The 21,488-nt window shown below is 40.8% G+C and overlaps 1 protein-coding gene across 4 annotated transcripts; it reads right to left on the bottom strand.

Moving 5' to 3' along the window:
- Positions 1 to 264: 264 nt before the first annotated feature.
- On the bottom strand, positions 265 to 21,451 carry ftcdnl1 (formiminotransferase cyclodeaminase N-terminal like 1). Of its 4 annotated transcripts, none has more exons than XM_063050062.1 (6): positions 21,365 to 21,451; positions 16,033 to 16,168; positions 15,848 to 15,943; positions 13,656 to 13,811; positions 3,553 to 3,744; positions 265 to 1,365 (listed from the first exon to the last, which is right to left on the bottom strand). In XM_063050062.1, the coding sequence occupies exons 2-6, from the start codon at positions 16,145 to 16,147 to the stop codon at positions 926 to 928; spliced, it is 999 nt and encodes a 332-aa protein (XP_062906132.1). In that variant the 5' UTR covers positions 16,148 to 16,168; positions 21,365 to 21,451; the 3' UTR covers positions 265 to 925. The 4 variants fall into 4 exon arrangements, with proteins under 4 accessions (XP_062906132.1, XP_062906131.1, XP_062906133.1 ...); XM_063050061.1 differs by lacking the exon at positions 21,365 to 21,451 and adding an exon at positions 21,056 to 21,308; XM_063050063.1 differs by lacking the exon at positions 21,365 to 21,451 and adding an exon at positions 16,731 to 16,865.
- Positions 21,452 to 21,488: the final 37 nt, after the last annotated feature.

Here is a 21,488-nt window from a genome sequence, read left to right as displayed (position 1 = left end):
AGGAAGCTCCCCATAAAACAAGATCAAAAGATCTGTCACAAGAACTTCTTTTCCATCTCAGTAAGGCCTCTATCCACATTTATCAATGGTGTTCATCAATTATTGCACCATCAAGCTTGTTAAAAAAAATCAATCGCATTGAGGAGTTCTCACAGCAAATCAGAAGGGAAATTTTACACCTGTGACAGATTGTAAATATAAACACACAGAATTAACGTAGAACCTGAAATTCTTTTAAAGATTTAATTTTGAAAAATAGTCACAATATTAGAAACGTTTGTGAGTTAATTAAAATCCACATTGTAGTGCAGTCTTATTTAAGGCAAAAGAATTTGTTCGGCAGTAAGTTAAGAATTCTTAATAACTATAATAAATTATTAAAAGTTTAATTAGTCCTCAGGGAAAAGAGCATGGCATTTGCAGGCTGCATAACAGCAAGAGTTGTTTGAATGTCGCTTCTGTTAAGTGATTTCCCTTGATACCACTGGAGAAGGCCACACACAATCCTGCTTGCCAGGAAGACAGAATCACGGACAGCATCTTCAGATTTCCACAGTTACCTAAGCCGATTCCAAAATCTGAGCACGGATTTTCCACGATTGTGACACTTGATAGTCCTATTGCCATTACTAACACCAAATCTGGGTCAACAAATAAGCATATCCTCCCAGCAACCACAGAGCGTCAACAGTGACACAGGCTTTCGTTGGAAATTGGTCATCCATCTTCCAGCTCACAGCATTTAAAAAAAAAATTCCAATATCAATTGCAGATGCCAAACTTTTGCAAGCATTTGTTCTCACTCATTGATCTTCTTATTCATTTTCCAAGAACATGATTACCAGACTGATAATATCAATTTTATTGTACAGAGGATCGTCTATGTGATGAGCTCAGCATTGCTCCTCACACTAACAAGCCTCCCTTACATTGTAATGACCTTGCGCTTTTTCCAGAACTCTCCAGTCCCTTCCTGTAAAGCTTGTTCTGCCAAACTCTTGCAATGTTCAGGTGTGAAACCAACCAATGCAGTGCCCACTGTTGCAACTCCGAGGTTTTTAGCCAGTCCTTTAATCTGCTTCTCAATGGAACTTGGAGAAAAGTACAGGTATTCTTCACCCTGAATGCGATAAGAAATATATTTCTCCCTTTCTTCCGTCAGCGGTGGTAAAGGCTCATCCTTAAAGCTTTCCACATTACAGGCTATCTCCACGGTACCCTCATGAGGAAAGGCCATTGCCTGGATGCCCTTAAGGCCACCAACATTTGCTCCACGGATGGCACTAGCAATCTGTTGTCCAACATTTAGATCCTGTGTGTCTATGGTCACATTGCAGTTCATAACATATGGGCTGGCACCAATACCTAAAAGGGCAAAAAAAAACATTCTTAATGGATGCCACTTTTCAGAAATGGTAATTAGTTTGGTTTAAAAATACATCTTCATCTTTCCCTGGTTCACAGCGGTGCAGCAGTTAGTGCCACTGCTGTACTGATCCTGACCTCTGGCATTGCCTGTGCACATCCTCTACATGACTCTGTTGGGTTCTCACAGGTTTACCAATTTTTTCCTGCAAGCCAAAATTGTGCTTGTAGGTTTATTGGCTATGGTAGATTACTCCCAGGTGTGGGTTTATAGCAAAAAGGATTCAAGCGGAATTGATGGGCATGAGTGAGAGAACACAAGCTGAAGAGGTATAGAGATATAAAAAGAGGGAGAACAGGACTGCAGGGATTGTTCTATTGGAAGACGGCAATTACCTGATATGTTATAAAATTAACAACTTGCAAAGGGTTTTTACAAAAACTCATCAATTCGAAATATTAAATCAGTTTTGTTGTCTATAAATTTTACCTAAACTGCAAACTTTTTCTAGCATTTTCTATTTTCTCTTGCAAATGATAAGAGGAAAGAGATGTAGAGTGGCGTAAAGACATAGAGAGGGAACTTTGGGGTAACAAGGGTTAGAGTCACCAGTAGCAAAGAAAAAAAGTCAAGAATGCTCAGCATACTGTCATTAAAAAGCTGGAGCATTTCAAAGAAAATAGTCATGATAGAGAAAGTTAAAGCATATGATCTGAAAACACTAAAAATGACTTTAAAAGTCATGCACATAAGACAGGTTAGAAGCAGGTTGAAATACAAGCCATGTGATGAATAATGTCTGGCTGACGAAGTACGCAGAATAGGAGATCAAAGCAATGTGAAGTACAACAGGCTTGTCTAAAAGTGGCAGAGACATGATTGTGAATTTCAACAGCGAACGGGGAGGAAACAGAAAAGAAGAAATTGCAGAATTGGTGATGGACCAATGGGGGGTTGGAAGCTTATGAGATACAAATGATCAAATACAGTAGCTAAACAAAGCAGGAAGGCAAACTTTGAGAGAAGAAGGGCATAGGATGCCAATTCCTCAGATTCCTCTTTTCCTCCCTTAGGGTGAGTATTCCAGGATTATGACCATGTATGCTGTCTAACTATTACCTAAAAAACTCAATTTCCTTTCTTATTCCACTTTATTTTTGCCTGGGATCCTAAACAGATTTGTCCTTCACATAGTACTTACGATGAGCATTAACTTTCCCTTGACTAAATCCTCAACTTCACTTGCTCCATCATTGAAATGTTCCCATAACCAATGGACACACTTTCAGGGACTCTTCATCTCTCGTTCTTGATATTTATTGCTTGTTTATTTATATTATTGTTTCTTCTTTTTGCATGTGCACAGTTTGTCGTTTTCTGCACTCTGGTTGAAAGCCCTAGTTTGGCAGTCATTCACTGATTCTGTTATAGTTACTATTCTGTAGGTTTGTGGAGCTTGCCCACGTGAAAATGAATCTCAAAGCTATATATGGTGACATATATGTACGTTGAAAATAAAATATATCTCTAACTTTGAAATCCTATCAAAAGCTGGAAATGAAACTATAAACACACAACTATCCACACTTGCAGCACATTGTCCCAAATGTTCTCAAAGGCTGAATGTGATGCAAATTCATTCATTAAAAGAAACTATAAGCACTTCAGTTATATAGATCTAACATATTTTGGAATTCAGATGTCATGAAGTTCAAGTTTATACTGGCAGAAATTCGGTCTTCACTCCTTTTCAATTGATAAGCTGGTCTCTGTTACCAAATAAAATAGATAATACTCAACATCAGTGATATTATTTGGGTCATGGGAAAGTAGTATATGAACCAAAGAACTTTCCAGGCAAGCTCCAAATCCAGATGAAAGTGCAGCTCTGATGTAAAAAGTAGCACTTTAAAATCAAATGCTAAAATCAGCAACAGTAAAGCCCACCTGACTTAAGGAACAGGAACATTAACAATATAGTTAAGCAACTCAGAGACAGATGGTGCAATTTGTATCAACTGAGGCAAGGATGAATAGAAGTCATAATAATGCTATGCCAAGATGGAACAGTGGAGATAAAGACAGTGTTTGTGCATCTGGGAACCTAGAGTTTTTCCGACTGTAATCCTGACACTCACTTACTCACTTCAATCACATAATTGTAGATTCCAGTTCAGAAAACCCACCTGTTAAACCACATCTGGGAGAAATTGCAGCTCCCACATCTGGCTTTCTTTCCTTCACCTTTAAGCTGCTCCTGTTAAACCAGTTCAGTTCTTTCCTGCGCTGGACCAGAGTTCGTTTGAGAGGTTGATCAGCGTATCCAAAATAAAAGAGACTACAATCTGGCACATCGACTATTAACTTTTCAGCAATATCTGTGAGGAAGAGATGTATTTTATTTATATATTTTTATTGAGAGATATAGTACGGAACAGGCCCATCTAGTCCAACAAAATGCAATGCCCAGCAACCCAGCTACTTAACGCTAGCCGAATCACAGGTCAATTTACAAGGACCAATTAACCTGCTAACTGGTACATATTTGGTATGTAAGAGAAGACCTGGCATGTAAAAACCAGAGCATATAAAAAAACATAAGTAAATCCTCGACTCACAGAGCCTGCTCTGGTATCTAACTCTTGCACCAATGTGTTAGTTAAATGAAGAAGGTTCTGCTCTCAATCAAAGTAAAACAGAATCCACAAAAATGGTCAGAGGAAGATTAATTTCCTGCAGCTTTTAGATAAAAGGTCTTCCCTTTTCGCACTCTGGTGCTTTGTTTACCACCACGGGAGTTTGCCTCAGTAGAGTACCACTGAACGCTGCTCATTATATATGCTGAGCACATTACGTTTGTACCTTTTCACTCCTAACATAATAAATCTTTGCTAGTTATCTATATTAGATACCTCACCCAAGTGGTTGTTCTAGAACATCTGAGATGTCCTCTTCTTTCAAACAGCAGAGTTTCCCTTCCACCACCATCGCTGCTGCCCCCACCTGCATCTCGATTTCCCACACATCTGCCCTCACCCCTTCTTCTCACCGTCATAACAGGAATAAGGTTCCTGAGGGCAATTTAAAGTAGTGGGGTGACTCAAGGTACTTGACAGCAGAGTTATTGAACAAAGTTGGACATGAGATGGATCACGCAAGTAAATTTAGAAAATAGCATAAAACTTGGTCAAAGCAACCTGCCTAAGAGAATCCTAAATCATATATTTTAAGGTCAAGTCATTATTATACAAGATCCAATATTTGCAAGTGATCACAGGTCTGATGGACAATCAGAACTGTGTGCAAGATGGGATACGGACAGCTGATTGCTGGTGTAGAATCAGACAGAAGAGCATTGGAATCTCGCATTACTAAGGCATGGATGCGGGCTGCAGTAGAAAGTAACTGAAGCACAGGTTTTGGTTGATATTATGGAGCTGTAAATTATGGACCTTGATAACAGTTGGAAGCCCACTGAAGGACTAATGTAACATTGAAGTTGCAACCAGCATGATTCACCCATAGACAACACACAGGGAGGGAGAAGGATGGAGCCAGTGGCTAAAGAACTGAGATTGCACCAAGATTCAAATACAAGGGCTTCATTACAGCAAGTGCCTTCCTATCAGGTAAAACGTGTGACAGATCAGACAACCTAGCACTCAATGACAAGGAATTAATCTTCAGGAAGACTTGAGGAAGACTCAGGAAGACTTCAGGAAGAGGAAATTGAGGGAACACACACCAGTTCTCATTGAGGGATCAGCAGTAAAAAGGGTGAGCAGTTTCAAGTTCCCGGGTGTCAACATTTTTGAAGATTGATCCAGGGCCCAACATAGTAATGCAATTGCAACAAAGGCACGAAAACAGCTATATTTCATTAGGAGTTTGAGGAGACTTCGTATGTCACCAAAGTCACCCATAAATTTCTACAGCTATGCCATGGAGAGGGTTCTAACTGGTTCCATCACTGTTTGGTATGGAGGGGCCACTGCAATGGATTGGAAAAAGCTGTAGAAAGTTGTAAACTCAGTCAGCTCTATCATAGGAACTAGTCTTCCCAATGGAGGACGCCTTCAAAAGGCAATGCCTCAAAAAGCCAGCATCCATCATTAAGGACCCCCATCACCCAGGACATAGGCTGGCTGGTGGCGTAGTGGCATCAGTGCCGGATTTCGGAGCGAAGGCTCCGGAGTTCGAATCCAGCCAGCTCCCTTGCATGTTTTCCATCCGTGCTGGGTTGAGCGTCGAGCTAGCAACTTGGCCTCGTAAAAATAAGAAAGCCTGCTAAAAAAATCGCCATCATGACGGCATCCTGATGACTCCACTCGGAGTTAAGGGCTTTCTTCTTCATCACCCAGGACATGCCCTCTTCTCACTGCTACCATCAAGGAGGTGGTACAGGAGACTGAAGACACACGCTCAACATTTCAGGAGCAGCTTCTTCCCCTCCACAATCAGATGAATGAATGGACAATAAATCCATGAGTACTACCTCACTATTTATTTCCCTCACTTTGCACTACTTATTTATTTTAAAAATATACCTTATATGGTAATTTATAATTGTTTTATTATGATTTGCAATGTACTGCTGCCACAAAATATTAAATTTCATGATATACTATATGCCAGTGATATTAAACCTGATTCCAACTCTGACACTGGAGGATTGAGAAAGATGATAGCAGTGAGAATTGGGCATCTAGATTCCAAATTGTGATAGCAAGGGGCGGCTTGTAGTTAAACAAGAGGAAGGAACTACGGTTAGATCTGTGGGAGGAAAACGAGGCACTGCAGAGGAAATGATGTAAATGCAGGAAGATAAGCCATTGCAAATAATTCTCTGTCTATGAGTAAACAGATAACAGTGGAAGAATGCCTCCCAGTCAGAAGACAGAGGACAGATAATGGTGTGATCAACCATGTCAAAGGCCGTAAAAGGCAGGTCAAGATGCCTGGATACCTTGCCTTAATCATGGTTATAAAGGGTGTCATTTACAATAATAGCAACCAGAGTAACCAACTTCCTCTGTGCATCAAGTAGAATAAATTCCCCTATGCAGATCTGCCAAGAACATCTTCAATGATGGTCTTGGTGATCTGCATTGTAACCAGGATGTTGTATGCAAAACCAAGCTGGTAGACACAGACAAAGTGACCTCACTGCCTACAGGTTATCAATTATCCATTTAATTCACGTTGCTGGACGACTTGATTGATTATTGTACGTTACAGCCGGTGGCCAGTATATTAGGTACATCAGTACACCTGCTCATTAATGCAATTATCTAATCCGCCAATCACGTGGTGCAACTCAATGCACTAAATCATACATACAATGTCAAAAAGTTCAGTTGTTGTTCACATCAAACATCAGAATAGAGAAGAAATGTGATCTAAGTTACTGTCAATACCCGAGAGGTGGTTTGAGTATCTCAGAAACTGCTGATCTGAGATTTATATAGTTTACAGAGAATAGTGTGCAAAACAAAAAGCATCCAGTGAGCAGCAGTTTTGTGGATGAAAGTACTTTGTTAATGAGAGAGGTCAGAGGAGTATAGCCAGAATAGTTCAAGCTGACAGGAAGGCGACAGTAACTCAAATAACCACACGTTACAACAATGGTGTGCAGAAGATCTTGAAGTGGATGGGTTACAGCAGCAGAAGGCTATGAACATACACTCTGGCCTCTTTATTAGGTGAAGGAGGTACCTAATAAACTAGCCATTGAGTTTATGTTAATAACGCATTCTATTTAAATGGATGGAAAACAAAAGAGCAATATAGGTCCTTCAGCCCAACCAATCTATACCCACTAAGTTGTCCACCCAGTTAGTCCCATAAGTCCAAGGCAGTTTTAAGGCAATGCCATTCACACAACTATTCCCACTTCCCTCTCCCCTGCTCCACTGTCTAAAGGGATTGCTCTCCAATTGACTCCCTTGCCCACTTATCCCTCCCTACTGATCTCCCTCTGGCACTTACCCCTGCAAGCTACACCTGCCCCAGTATGTTCACATGGATGCCATAGTCAAGACTTATGACTACACACTACAATGACAACGTATACAGTATGCTTCCTTTTTAGTCCTGTTACAGGGCTGTAGGCATCTTCTGCCATGTGGGAATCCTGCCTTAACCTGAGGACAACCTGTATAATGGATTTTATGTCCCTAAACACAGCTTTCTGAATCCTGGATGACATGGTGATGAAGTGCTGATGAAGAGTGTTCACCATAATGTTAACGGTCTATTTCCCTCCATAGATGCTGCCTGACCTGCTGAGTTCCTCTAGCTCCTTTGTCTGTTGCTCCAGAACTCCAGCATTTGCAATCTCTGTTTCTGTTTCCTTATTAAACAGGTAAATATTAAATAGTAATTATACCAAGTCATCCTGGATGAGAAAGCTGTGTTCTGAAGTATTAAATTAATTATATGCATCATTCCCAGGTTACAGCAAGGTTCTGTTACTGAAAGCTATAACCCAAGCAGTTTGCAAGTCAGAAATGCCACCAGGAATGGAGCTTCCTCAAGGCAGATGATGCCAGCTGCTCTGCAGCAGCTGACAAATTCATCCCCACCGTTCCCCAAATGCATAGACTGTTCATACTGCTAGTCAGACATCCATAACATAGGTAGGACCTATGCTGCTAGTATGAGTGAGCTTTTGATATGTTGGGGTAGAAAGCATCAAACAGAAAATATGGATTAAGAGGTAATGCTCTGAGAAGTTGCAATGACTCTCTGAAGCTCAAACCTACCGCTGTCTTTCAGGCAGGAGTCAATCATTCTCCCACCCTGCTACTCTACAGGGAATGGCAACCAGCTGGACTTCTGCTATTCATGCCCAGCTGTGCTGTCAGCAAGTCAAGTTCCTTGAGTCATTATCCAAGGCCATCTGGAGCCTCCTCTTGCTAAAAGAGAAATTTTTCCACCAGCAATACTGATGTTGCCGCTCAGGAGCACTAAACCAGGAGGACATCACTGTGGATAATCGCATGTTCTGTTAGGAATACAGCACAACTTACCATACACATTTGGCTTGAAACGTATACTTTAAGAAGACTTTAGTTTTTACCTTCTGATCGAGAAAACAAGCAGCAATCTTTGACAGACAGATGAGGAAGTACTGAATTGTAGATAAACAAGGGGTTTGGATTGCACTTGCTGGTTATGCATGCATGAACTCCTCACAAGACAGCCTTGAAAGAAAAAAAATCTCTAGCTTCTTTCCTCCCTTCCTTCTTTTCTCCACTCCTCCTCCCATCTTCAGCTGCTCAGAACACAACTGTCCCAAGGGTAGTGCCTTCATGATGATGATGCGATGCCACTTGAAATGGGCCACTAAACTGAGAGGGCTGATAGGGAAGGGGGGAGATGCCTGAATTACAAGGTTGGGAGAGGGTAAAGAGGAAGCCAGCCAGATTGGGGGGTGGGAGGGAGGTCAAGGACTGGAGAAGAAAGAAGCTGACAGGAGAGGACAGTGGAGAGTGGACAATCGGAGAAGGGGAAGGAGGGGACCCAGGGGAAGTAATAGGCAGATGAAAAGTAAAAGGCTAGAGAGGGGACTAGAGGAATGTGGGGGGGTGGGGGGGTTAATTCTGTTCACTGGAAAGAAAAATCGATATTCATACCATCAGATTAGAGGGCAGCCAGACAATTTGTGTGAAACTTGGTGTCCATTGTATGCATTCTAGTCTGCGTGTGTGTGTTGTCTACTGGAGGCCTCATCCAGTCTGTCAGCAGATACAGCTTGTTGTCCCGTAGCCACCCTCTGGTTTGTGACAAAGGGTCAAGCACAATATGTACCATGGCCTGGTCCAGAATAAATGCATTGTAACGGAAGTCAGGATACCAGGAATTCTCCATCGATGGTTACACATCAGATAAACATTGAGAAAATGGAATCCATTGCCATTCCAGATTACAACGGGGCACAAAGGTGCATATCCCATAGTCACACCACTGGCCCCTTTGGTAAAGCTTGAAATCTCTGAAAACTCCCTAAGAGCCTTAGTAAAAGCTTTAGGTCCCACACCATCAGGTTCAGAAATAGTTATTACCCTTCAACCATCAGGCTCCTGAACCAGTGCAGATAAATACACTCACCTCAACACTGAACTGATTCCATAACTCTCAAGGACTCTACAACTCATGTTCTCAGTATTATTTATTTACTTATTTATAAATATTACCATTTTCTTGTATTTGCACAGATCGTCTTCTTTTGCACACTGGTTGTTTCTCAGTCTTTGTGTGCAGTTTTTCATTGTTTCTACTGTAAATGCCTGCAAGAAAATGAATCTCAGGGCAAAATATGATGGCATATACATACTTTGCTAATAAATTTACTTTGAACTTTGAAGGATATCCACCTGCTGGCCAGCAAAGACAATGAAGTGTAGTGAGCTCTCATTAAATAATCACAATGAACCCTCATAAAAAGATGGATGGCAAAATGTGATATGTTGCCAGTATCTCCAGCATCCGCTTATGAATGTCAATGGCAATACACTCCTTGCCCTGCTCTATCGTTACAGTCTTGGCTACAGAAGATGGCAGTGAGATCATCCGCATGGAAGCACACACATCTCATACAGTATATTGTTCCTTACTGGAATTTAAGTTGAAGAGTGCTACCCAAAGCTCTTGTTCAACAGCCTCCTGCTGAGAGCTTCTCCTCTTTCTCCTTTTCCAGCAGCAAGTCTTGCCTCCAGCTTCCTGGTTATTCATGCAGTCACACAACATTATAAAGAAAGTGTCTACTGCTACATCCATCGCTGAGAGCAATTGGTGCAGAATTAATTCAGCAAGAAGTGATTCAGTAACTGTCTCAGCATTCCCTGTAGACCTGTGCAGTTTAAGCTAAATTTAGAAGACACTAAACTATTGTAGAATTGTCAAAACAAGAAAGAAATTAACCAGTCGTTAATCAGCAAATAGTTAATAATTCCTTTAAACAGAGGTGTTGGGGTTCCCACTTTACTGCAGATTTCCCCCCCAAGTGTCATAGCACAAACTTTCAGCTGCCCATTTCCCTCCATAGATGCTGCCTGAGCTGCTGAGCTCTTTCAGCGTTGTGTGTGTGCTGCTCACGATTTCTAACATCTGCAGAATTTCTTGTGTCTTGGATCCGTAAGAGTTCTTTCAGAATGCCGAAGGTGTGGGCTACAAATTCCTCTGTGTGAAGCTGAAACAATTCTTCCTGCAAACTTAGACTCAGGCTTACTTTCTCAAATCAATATTGCAGATCTCCTGCTCTAAACATGCTTTCAGGCGTTCACAAAGGCAAAGATGTGTTCAGAGGCACAGTGGTTAAGTTGCTGGATCAACAACCTGGCCTGTGTATGATTCCTACGCGTGCAAATTTCTTACATGCCTCCCCAGTTCAGGGGCAATTAGGGACAGACTACAAATTCCAGCATTTCCACATCACAAGAATGAATAAAAACCAAATATCCTGTGGCCGAATCACTGGCTGTGCAGACGCTACTCTAGTGCAGAATACATTCCCAGTGCCCATTCCCTTCTGCAGACTCATCACTTACGAAACAATTTCTTTTTCACTTTCAGTCCAAGAAAGGTTTGATTATTAATCTATGGTGGTCAATTATTGTTGTTTTCTGCATTGTCACCTTGGTGAAATAGTAAAAGGTTTCAAAGGTGCAAGGATAAGGCTTATGAAAGAAATTACAAAAGCAAATTGGGTGTTGGGTTTGCTATATAAAGGTGGTAAGTACAAACACCAGGAAGTTATACTAAACTTGTATAAAACAATACTTTGAGCTTAGCTAGTGTACTTTCCAATGATGGGCACCACACAATGGACATGAAAGTTTTACTATAATGGTTCCAGAGGTGCAATAACAGTCCTGCACTCAGCGTCAGCAAGACCAAGGAATTAACTGTGGACTTCAGGAAGGGGGCATCGAGAGAACACACACACCAGACCTCATTGAGGCATCAGAAGTGGAAAGGCTGTACAGTTTCAAGTTCCTGGATGTCCACAACTTTGAAGATCTATCCTGGACCCAACATATTGATGCAATTACAAAGAAGGCACATCAACAGCTATAATTCATTAGGAGTTTGAACAGATTTGGTATGTTAACAAAAGACTCTAGCAAATTTCTACAGATGTACTGTGGAGAGCACATAAACTGGTTGTCTCACCGTTTGGTCTGGAGGGGCCACTGCATAGGATCAGAAAAAGCTGCTTTAACTTGCAAACTCAGCCAGTTCCATCATGGGCACAAGCCTCCCCAGCATCAAGGACATCTTCAAATGGTGATGACTCAAAACAGTGGCATTCATCATTAAGGACCCCCATCACCCAGGACATGGGGGAGGAACCTGGGTGCCCATGAACCAATCCCCATCGGGGGATCAGAGGTGGAGAGGTTCAGCAACTTTAAAATTCCTCAGTGCTATCATTTTGGAGGACCTGTCCTGGGACCAGCACGCAAGTGCAGTCAGAAAGCACGGCAGCGCCTCCATCTCGTGGAAGTTTGTGAAGATTCAGCATGTCATCTAAAACTCTGACAAACTTCTAATGTTCTGTGGTGTAGAGTATATTACTGATTGCACCATGGCCTGACATGGAAATGCCTACATATGCACTTGAACGAAAAAGCCAAGAAATAGCAGGTGGATATAGCCCAGTCCATCACAGATAAAGAAAGCCCTTCCCAACATTGTGCATATTTACACAGAAAGTTGTTGCAAGAATACAACATACATCATCAAGGACCCCACCACCTAGGCCATGCTCTCTTCTCACAGCTGCCATCAGGAAGAAGGTATAGGAGCCTCAGGACTCACACCACCAGGTTCAGGAACAGGGGATAACTTCACTCAACCCATCACTGAATTGTTCCCACAACCTATGGACTCACTTTCAAAGACTCTTCATCTCATGCTCTCGATATTTATTGTTCATTTATTATTATTAATATTTCTTTTGTATTTACACACTGGTTGTTTGTCCATCCTGACGGGTGTGGTCTTTCACTGATTCTTTTGAGTTTCTTGGACTTACTGTGTATGCCCGCAGGAAAATGAATCTCAGGATTGTGTATGGTGACATACTGTGTATGTACTTTGATAATAGGTTTATTTGGAACTTTTAATTATTATATCTATTATGTTGTGCAATGTACCGCTGCCACAAAACAACAAATTTCACAACATATGCTTGTGATATAAAACCTGATTCTGATAGATCACAGATACAAGTTCTATCTGTAGAAGCTGAGCTTGTTCTGCTTAGTTTTTGCTGGGAGAACTCAATAGGTCCAGCAGCATCTGTGCAGATAAGAGGATGATTGATATTTTGGATCAAGACCCTGCATGAAGGTGGGTGCGGGGTGCCATCCTGAAATGCCAGCCATTCCTTTGCCTGCACAGTTGCTACTTGACTGCAGCATGAAATGACTTGAGAAGTTCAGTGAAAATGGACAATGAGAACCCATTTTCAAAGGCTGGGTGATTGATACCTAGAGGCTGCAGATCTGAAATTCCTAAAGGGAAACTTCCTTATCTATGATTAGGATTAGCCTAAGTTGATACGGGTGGTGGAAATGTTCAATAAAGTGTTCAAAGACAAACAGATAAATATACAAGGTGCAGAAAATGAGGGAATATAAGAAAAGAATTGGGAAGTAGAGCAAACTCTATTGGTACTTTAGCAAACCAGAGCTAATGGGTCAGATTTGTTTCTCCTAGATGGCAAAACTGCATGATTTTGTGATGTTCATGGCATCTTCCATAACCACTGGATTTTCCAAAGTCCTTGCAAAAAATGAAGTTCTTATGAAGTTTTGTTTAATGCAAGAAATGTAGCATCCGATATGTACAGAAGATGATCCTACATACAGCAATGATTTAACCAATGCTGGTTGAGGGATAAATGTTAGCCAGGCCTCCAAAAAGAAATTCCCCCCTCCTGTATAATATAATATCTAGTGTCTGTTTCACCAGCAGTCAGTACTTCAGTTTTCTATCTCATTCAAAGGGTGGTACCCCTGACTCCTCGGTATTGCAAAAATATATCAGCCTACATTATACACCTCTTGGGAAAGTTTTGTTTAAAGATCAGCTTGAAACATTAACTGCTTCTCTCTCCACAGATGCTGCCTGACCTGCCAAATCTTTCTTGCACTCTATTTTTATATGCTCCAAATTGAGAGATGACAGTATTACTGCTGAATCAAAGCAGATAATAAGACAGCAACAGAGCTTTCATTCAGGTGTGAATAAAAAGAAGCATGTGCTGAACTTAACTCACCACGAGCCATTCTACCACACTCCTCCAGACTAACAGACTCCGAGAGAGGGTAAATGGGGACAAGGTCCACAGCTCCAAGACAGGGATGAATGCCAATATGAGCTTTCATGTCAATTAAGTTAAATGCTTCAACGCATGCTGACAAAATGGAGTTACCTGTAAGAGGAAAAGTGCCTTGAACTTCAGATACATCAATGGCTGTCTCTTTTGACTTAAGGTACCTTAACAATTTTCACAGTCCCACCCTCAATTCTTTGGACTGGTTTGCAAGCACCTCGCCCTTCTCTTTTATTGGTTAAATTGACAGTCAAAAGTTCTGCAAAATAAATGCATCAGCTAATTAAAGTTTTCACCCATTGACCTGACTGGGCTGGAGATTGAAGAAATCCTTTTTTTTATATAAAGGATTGGGTTAGTAGTGGCAAATTAACTTATTTTTTAATTAAAAATGACAGAATACTACTAATTTCTCCTTGAATAAAAAAAAAATCGCTGATATAATTAAGAAAGACTTTAAAATTCCATTCCATTGACTGTATTGTCCTGGTGCCTGATGCTCACTCCCTGACAATGCATAAGATGTCAAACAAGCAGTTCGGCTGGTGAATGGCATGTCTGAAATGTTTGTCAACTTAATCTTAATACCACAAGCCCATATTTAAGGCAGAATATATTCTCTATCACTTTTCCTGTGTGTTTTCTATTACTGATAAGCTCCTTATTTATACCCTGCAAGTTTCTTGTGTTTTTTCGTTGTCCCTCAAGCAAAATGCAGAAGTGCAGCCACATTTCCACAATCTGCTCCATCCCATCTCACCTTCATTAGAATCAGGATAACACAGAAAGCCTACTGACATGGTGTCCCTACCCAAGGGAGAGACCTGCCCAACAGAAGGAAAGCTACAAAGGTTTAACAGACTGATTCCCGGCATGGAGTGTCAGTATCCTTTAAAGAAACATTTAGCCAACAGATCCAATTCTCATTAAATTCTTATGGTGACACACGTAAAATTCTGGAGGAACTCAGCAGGTCAGGCAGCTGCTACGGAAATTAATAAGCAGTTGACATTTCAGACTGGGAACCCTGCGTCAGAAGTGGAAAGGAATAAGAAGGTGTGGGGAGGGGAAGGAGGACAGGCTGGAAGGTGACAGGTGAAACCAGGTGGGTGGGGGAGGGGGTAATGAAGTAACCCCCTGGAAGGTGATGACTGGAAAAGACAAAGGGCTGAAGAAGAAGGAATCTGAGTGGCGAGGAGAGTGGATCCTCAGAGAAAAGGAAGGAGAAGGGGCACCAGGGGGAGGTGAAGGGCAGGTGTGAGGAAGAGGTAAGAGGCCAGAGTGGAGAAATGAAGAAGAGGAAGTAATTGCTGGAAGCTAGAGAAATCAATGTTCATGCCATTAATCTGGAGGCTATCTAGACGGAATATGAGGTGTTGCTCCTCCAATCTGAAAGTGGGCTCATCGTGGCAAAAGAGGAGGCCATGGACCAAAATGTCAGAACAGGAATGAGGATAGAAATTCTTGTGATGCTTGACAGGTTAGAGACCGAAATGATGTTTCTCCTGTTTGCGTTTCCCAGAACCAGGGACACCATCTCAAAATATGAGGTCATCCATCCAGAACAGAGATGAGAAAGAATTTCTTCATTCAAAAGAAGTTGTCTACCCAGGAAAGCTGAGTTTACGTAAAATAATAATTGATAGATTTTGATTCTAAGTGATTTGAGGATATAGAGTTAATACCAGAAAGTTGCCCACAGGTAAAGATTGTCTATAATCTGACTGAGAGGCAGAAAGGCCAGATATTTGCTCTATGTCTTATTTTCTCATATTCTTGGAAGAGGTGACTAAGTTTAGTTTATAGATGTTTGTTCATGAATTCCAATCACAACGCTTCCCTCAGAAATCCACTGAAATAGTCCCATGACAATCAGAAAGTCAATAATGAGTCCCAGAATCAACTCAGCAGGACCATTTTTTTCTTCTCTCATCTCACGAACATGACAGCCCCAAACAAATTTCCCCTTTGTTATCCAATTTGTAAATACTAAACCTAAAACCCATGGAGAAATCAGATCTGAGCTTCAAACTTGAATTCTGCATTCAAGAATTTACCTCGACCCAGAAATCACTTTATTGCTTCTACAGTTAATAAAAATATAACTTTAAGAGCCAAATGAAATGAAATCTTACCTAATGTCTCAACTGAACCTGCAAGAGTTAGAACTGATCTGTTGTAGTCATAATCTGAAAATATGTTCAGTACAGTTGTTTGCATTTTCTTCTGTCCTGTAATCAAAGCAAAAGCTGATCCATAAGAATTTCAAGAAGGAACTTTTTCTCAGAATTGTACTGGTAATAAAATAAATTAAATCTACCTTGTTTATCACTGAGTGCAGCCTTAGTAACACTTTGCACAATGTCTTTCTTCCTCGCTTCAGAGATATTCAGCAAACACACAGCCAAGCGGAGGTTTAACCTTTGCGATGCCATTCTTTGGCTCAAAGAGGAAGCCTAAAACCGAATGAAATATAAAGGAAGTTTTGTTTTCTAATATTTTGCAAAATAATTTGCCCTGATGATCCTCATAACGTTCCAAGCAAATGAAGGGCTTCTTCCTCATTCACTCCAAATAACATATGCATAGAGGAGCACAGAGCAAATTCAGTTGGTTTGCTCTGCCATTTTCTCTCTTGATTCTGGGAAATAGCAACCAATTCTGCTCTGCATTGTTCCCTGCAGCTCTGCAGACTTCAGACATTTACGTCAGATGCATCTGTTTCGCTGCAGCATGGTTTACTTTCCATGGCGTGCGCAGCAAAGTGCAAATCTAAATGCAAATGAACTTAAAACCAAGACACTGCCTCACTGCAAGCAAATACATGTTAATGAATGCTTGAGATATAAAATGAAACTAAATAATCCTGGAAACATTCAGCACAGAAACAAATAAAGGTAGAACATTTCAGGTCAAAGACCTCTCATAGGAAGAAAAGGATACAAAGCCAACTCTACTTTGAGCATTTGACTCTGCCAATACTCCAACTCCTACAACTGAAAGAGGCAAAGAACTTACTTTGTTTCACAAAAACAGAAGAATAAAGACTACAGATTTTGCTTTTGATACATGGTGACAAGTCAGTTCTATCACATTTTTCAGAAATAATATTTGGTGGCTGCGCAGATTGTTTGCAAATATTTCAGAAGTAACAATGACTCTGAGACAATAAATGGCAGTAAATTAAGTGATGAGGGCTGTTACTTTTTATCAGTACACAAAAGGTTTCACATTGATTGAGGATGACCTTTGGAAATAGAATATTGGAATTTTTTGTTGCTCAGGAGGTCATAGAACAAGCTCTTTATTACCTATCTTCTTGCTTTGCATCAAGCTAATAAACTGACTGTAATAAGAATGCAATTAAGAAACATTCTGGCACATTCCATTTTGTAGTTCAAATATGAAATTTATCTGGAAGATCTATCTAAATGCAAACACCCGGCTAATTTCCTGAGCTACTCTTTGTAATCTTCTTGGACAGTCCTTCAGGACTCTGGATGACTCAAATCCTCTTCATCTTGTTAGGATGGAAGTTGCCTGTGTAGGAATTCTTACAATGAGAGGTTGACCTTGCATGCGGAAGATTGTCTTGACAGGAGATCTGCTCCACTATGGCTGATTTATTATCCCTCTCAACCACATTCTCTTGTCTTCTCCCAGTAACCTTACTAATCAAGAACCTATCAATCTCTGCTTTAAATATATCCAATGATTTGGCTCTGAATTCTACAAATTCACCACACTCTGGCTAAAGAAATTCCTTCTCATCTTTGTTCTAAAGGAATGTTCTTGTATTCTGAGGCAGTGCACTCTGATTCGAGACTCCCCTACTGTCAGAAATATCCTTTTCATGTCTACTCTGTCTAGGCCTTTCAAGCCCTACCTAGACCCACCCTATTACCTCTTGGCTTCCATCCCTTTCTGCTCCCTCTCAACTTCATTTGCCACCTTCTCTTTGTCCCCTTGAATCACCCATTCTCCTCTGCCCTCTGCAAGCTGCTGGCTCCTCATTCTCCCCATCAGTGAGGACTCAACATCACCAGCCACCAGCCATCACCCTCATGCCACCATCCCAGGTCCCTGCAACTGATGCTGCTGAAGCTTGTGACACAACGCAGAAATTCAAACCAGAAAACTGCAGCTGAACTTCCAGCCACTCACAAAGTTGCGTGTGGTGATCCACAATGATCCGAGGGTGGGATGATGGTCCCCACAGTACTGACAGAGGTGAATTCATCCAGAAGAAGCCTTTCAGCTGGCCATTATCATCGCTCTAAACTCACTGAGCCTCTATCTCTTACACACTTCATCCTCTCCCAGGACCGCTGTCTCTCACACTCCTCTTAACGAGGCTGGTATCTCCTATGGTCCTCTTAAATCATAGATGCTTCTCCATCAATCAAACTCGGCTTCCTGGGGTACAAGGTCTGTAGGGTTTGAGAATAACTGGTGCAGACTCTTCACGAGTCTGTAGTTTCCACATCAGTTCTCTCCTGTCATCCTTGCCATTCAATTCTAGAAAGATCCACGTTTAAATAACATCACCTCACATTCTTCTCAACTTTGGTAAGTATCATCCAATTCTTAATCAATCAATCTCTCCCAGGAACAAATCTGACAAATGTCAAGTGAACAATCTCCTGGCCCAGCATACCCTTGATTAGGTACAGAGACCATAATTGTAGAGGACTCCAAATGTGCAGTCACCAGAGTCACATGGAGTAGCAGCAGACTTCCTTATTCTTTAACTCCTGGCCGCCTAGCAACAAATGCCAGCCCACATTTTGCCTTCTTAAATCCTTGTGGTGCTAACATGGTCATTTTCTGTGTTTTGTGAAGCAGTAAATCAAGGTCTCCATGTGCACCAATATTCAATACCTCTTACATTTGAAATCTCTTTATTCTTCATCACATTTTTCCAGACCAAACCTGCATTCTTACCCACTTAAACATCTATACCGCTTGCAGACATTTTAGACTCTTCACAGCTAAATTTCCCAGCAAGCTTTGTATACATCATAGTCATAGTCATAGTATAGTCATAGTCATACTTTATTGATCCCGAGGGAAATTGGTTTTCGTTACAGTTGAACCATAAATAATTAAATAGTAATAAAACCATAAATAATTAAATGTAATAAAACCATAAATAATTAAACAGTAATATATAAATTATGCAGGAAATAAGTCCAGGACCAGCCTATTGGCTCAGGGTGTCTGACCCTCCAAGGGAGGAGTTGTAAAGTCTGATGGCCACAGGCAGGAATGACTTCCTATGACGCTCAGTGTTGCAGTGTTACTCTGTTGCTCCATTTAAGTTATTAATATACTTGGGAAAGCAGAAAGCCTAGTAGAAATTTCCCTTTGCGCAGCAACCTGCCAACTTGAAAGTTATCTCCACACTCTTTTGACCTTTAAGCAACTCTAATATGTTACACCCAAATCCATGAGTCCCAGTTTCATAATAACTATTTTTATTGTTGTGCTTTATTAAATTTCAGAAACACCACATTCACTATTTTCCCTCAGCTCATCTACTTCTCACTTTCTCAGAAAAAAAACTCTTATTAGATTTGTCAGATAAACTTCCCTTTTCATGTAACCACATTGGCTTTCACTAATTACATTATGATTTCCTAAATGCTCAATTGACACATCCTTAAAATAAACTGCATTGTTTTTCTAACATCCCATATCAGGCTAACTGATCTAGAATTTCCTATATTTTTGGTTTCTCCCCCTCCCCCTCCCCCCATCCTCTCCTTCCAACCCTCCCCCCCATAGGAATATTAGTTTAATTTGCCTGGAGAAAATGCAGACTTTCTGAATTTTTTTCCCTTAACTTATGTAACTGAAGATACACATTCAACATTTCAGCAACAGCTTCTTCCCCTCTGCCATCAGATTTCTGAATGAACGAAGAATCCATTAACACTTCCTCACTATTTTCCCTCTCTTTCTGCACTACTTATCTTTTAATACTTATTGTAATTTATAGTTATGTATTGCAATATAAAGGTGGAGCAAAACAACACATTTCATGACATGTTCCAGTGATATTAAACCAGATTCTGATCACTCTTTCTTACTTATAGAATTGCAGTTTTTAGTTTCTATTTATTGCTAGTTTATTTCACATTTTTCTACTTTTTCTTTTGTGAACCCGCAGGTCACAAAATTATGAATCCTCAGGCTTAGTACTTTCTCATCAACACAAATTTCATCCTTTATTCTAACTATATCCTTAATTGGTTACACAGTCAGATCACTTTTGCCGTGCAGCTCTTCATTCTCAGCTGCTTGCTGTTCCTGTTCTTTATCTATTGGCAAACTTCTTAATCTAATTTTCAGATCCAGACCTATTCACTACTTATACCCATGTAATTGATTTTATTTAAATTCAAGACTCCACTTCAGACTCTTTGTGTTCCTCCTGGACTGAACATAACATGCCATTTTATTCCTATTATTTCCCAAGAATATCCCTCCATACAAGATTACTAACTATCTGTGTCTCATTAGGGCTTAAAACTGCCTGTCCCTTAGCTTATTCTCTAACATACTGCTCCTCAAAAATGCACCCATTTCATTTGATCCAAATTACATTTTACAATTTGACTGGCCCAGTCTGTGCAGGATTAAGGTTTCCCCACAGTTACTGCATTTTCGTTGCTGCCAATCGGTCTCACATTTTGATCTGTCTCTGTCACCGCTATCAAGGAGCCAGTAAGTGACTGCCTTTAGTGCTTTTGTCCTTTATCGCCACTTATACTGCACCAGTGTCATTCCCTACTTTACTGTCCTGGCTAGAGCCCCCAGCGTCTCCCTTTTGCCTTTTCTTTCTAAATATCATGCTCTGCAATAACTAATTACGATATTGGCCACTATGAAGCCACCTGCGGATTTTTAAAAAATATGTTAATCCCTCAGTGTTGGGGGTCAGATCACAACACCTGTGGAAGCGTTGTACAGTATTTACTTCAACACCAGCAGAAATAATTATCCACAGGTGACAGCAGTACAGGTTTTTAAAAAAAAACTTCTAATTTAATTGGGCAATGTTGGTCTACTACTTCTGTAATTTAGGAAATACAGACCGCAATTACGAGAACTCTGAAATAATAACAGATTACAGTACTGACATGTGCACCCTGAAAGTTAACGAACCGTCAATCTTTAATACATTAATACAGTCCAGTGCAAGAATCCCCACGAAAGCCCAAACTTTAGCTCGACTTTGTACAGCTGCTGACCTATACACACACTTGGTATCCAGCTTTTGTTGCTTCAAAGAGCAGTTTCCGAGGACCTCTTTCTGCAGAGGAGGAAATTACACTCACGGAAAGAATTGCGACTTTCCCCTCCTTGTCAATCAATCTGTCCCGGGCCGGTGATGTCACAAAACGCGTTCGCCACTGGAACGGCGCAGAAGGTAGCCGTGTATCTTCAAATACTCTTCACACCTACTATTCCATTCGCGCTGATCACTTATCTTTAACTTCCAGACAACGGTTTCATACTCACTTTAGAGTGCATAGGCTTAATTTAGTTTTTCTGCAACTATTTTTTGAGGGGAGGGGGAAACTACACCAACACTTTTGCATATATGCACACTGGCTATTTTTAAATAAAAAAGTTAACACACCCACCTTCAAGTCCAGAAGGACCAATTAGTTACTAAAACTTTCAGAGTGGAAACAAGCAACTGGACCTTTGGCCACTGAGACAAGACTTCGAATATGGCAAGCAACGCAATCCAAACTTTAGCAAATG

The sequence above is a fragment of the Mobula hypostoma genome, chromosome 6, assembly GCF_963921235.1.
Source record: "Mobula hypostoma chromosome 6, sMobHyp1.1, whole genome shotgun sequence".
Taxonomy (NCBI): domain Eukaryota; kingdom Metazoa; phylum Chordata; class Chondrichthyes; order Myliobatiformes; family Myliobatidae; genus Mobula; species Mobula hypostoma.
This window is presented reverse-complemented; position numbering and strand designations above follow the sequence as displayed.

What these genes read in the sequence shown, in the direction of transcription:
- ftcdnl1 (XM_063050062.1), bottom strand. Translation starts at nt 16,147, where the DNA reads ATGGCATCGCAAAGGTTAAACCTCCGCTTGGCTGTGTGTTTGCTGAAT. An exon ending in TGCACTCAGTGATAAACAAG is followed by an intron (nt 15,944 to 16,032) that starts GTAGATTTAATT and finishes CTTTGATTACAG; the next exon opens with GACAGAAGAAAATGCAAACA. An exon ending in AGGTTCAGTTGAGACATTAG is followed by an intron (nt 13,812 to 15,847) that starts GTAAGATTTCAT and finishes TTCCTCTTACAG; the next exon opens with GTAACTCCATTTTGTCAGCA.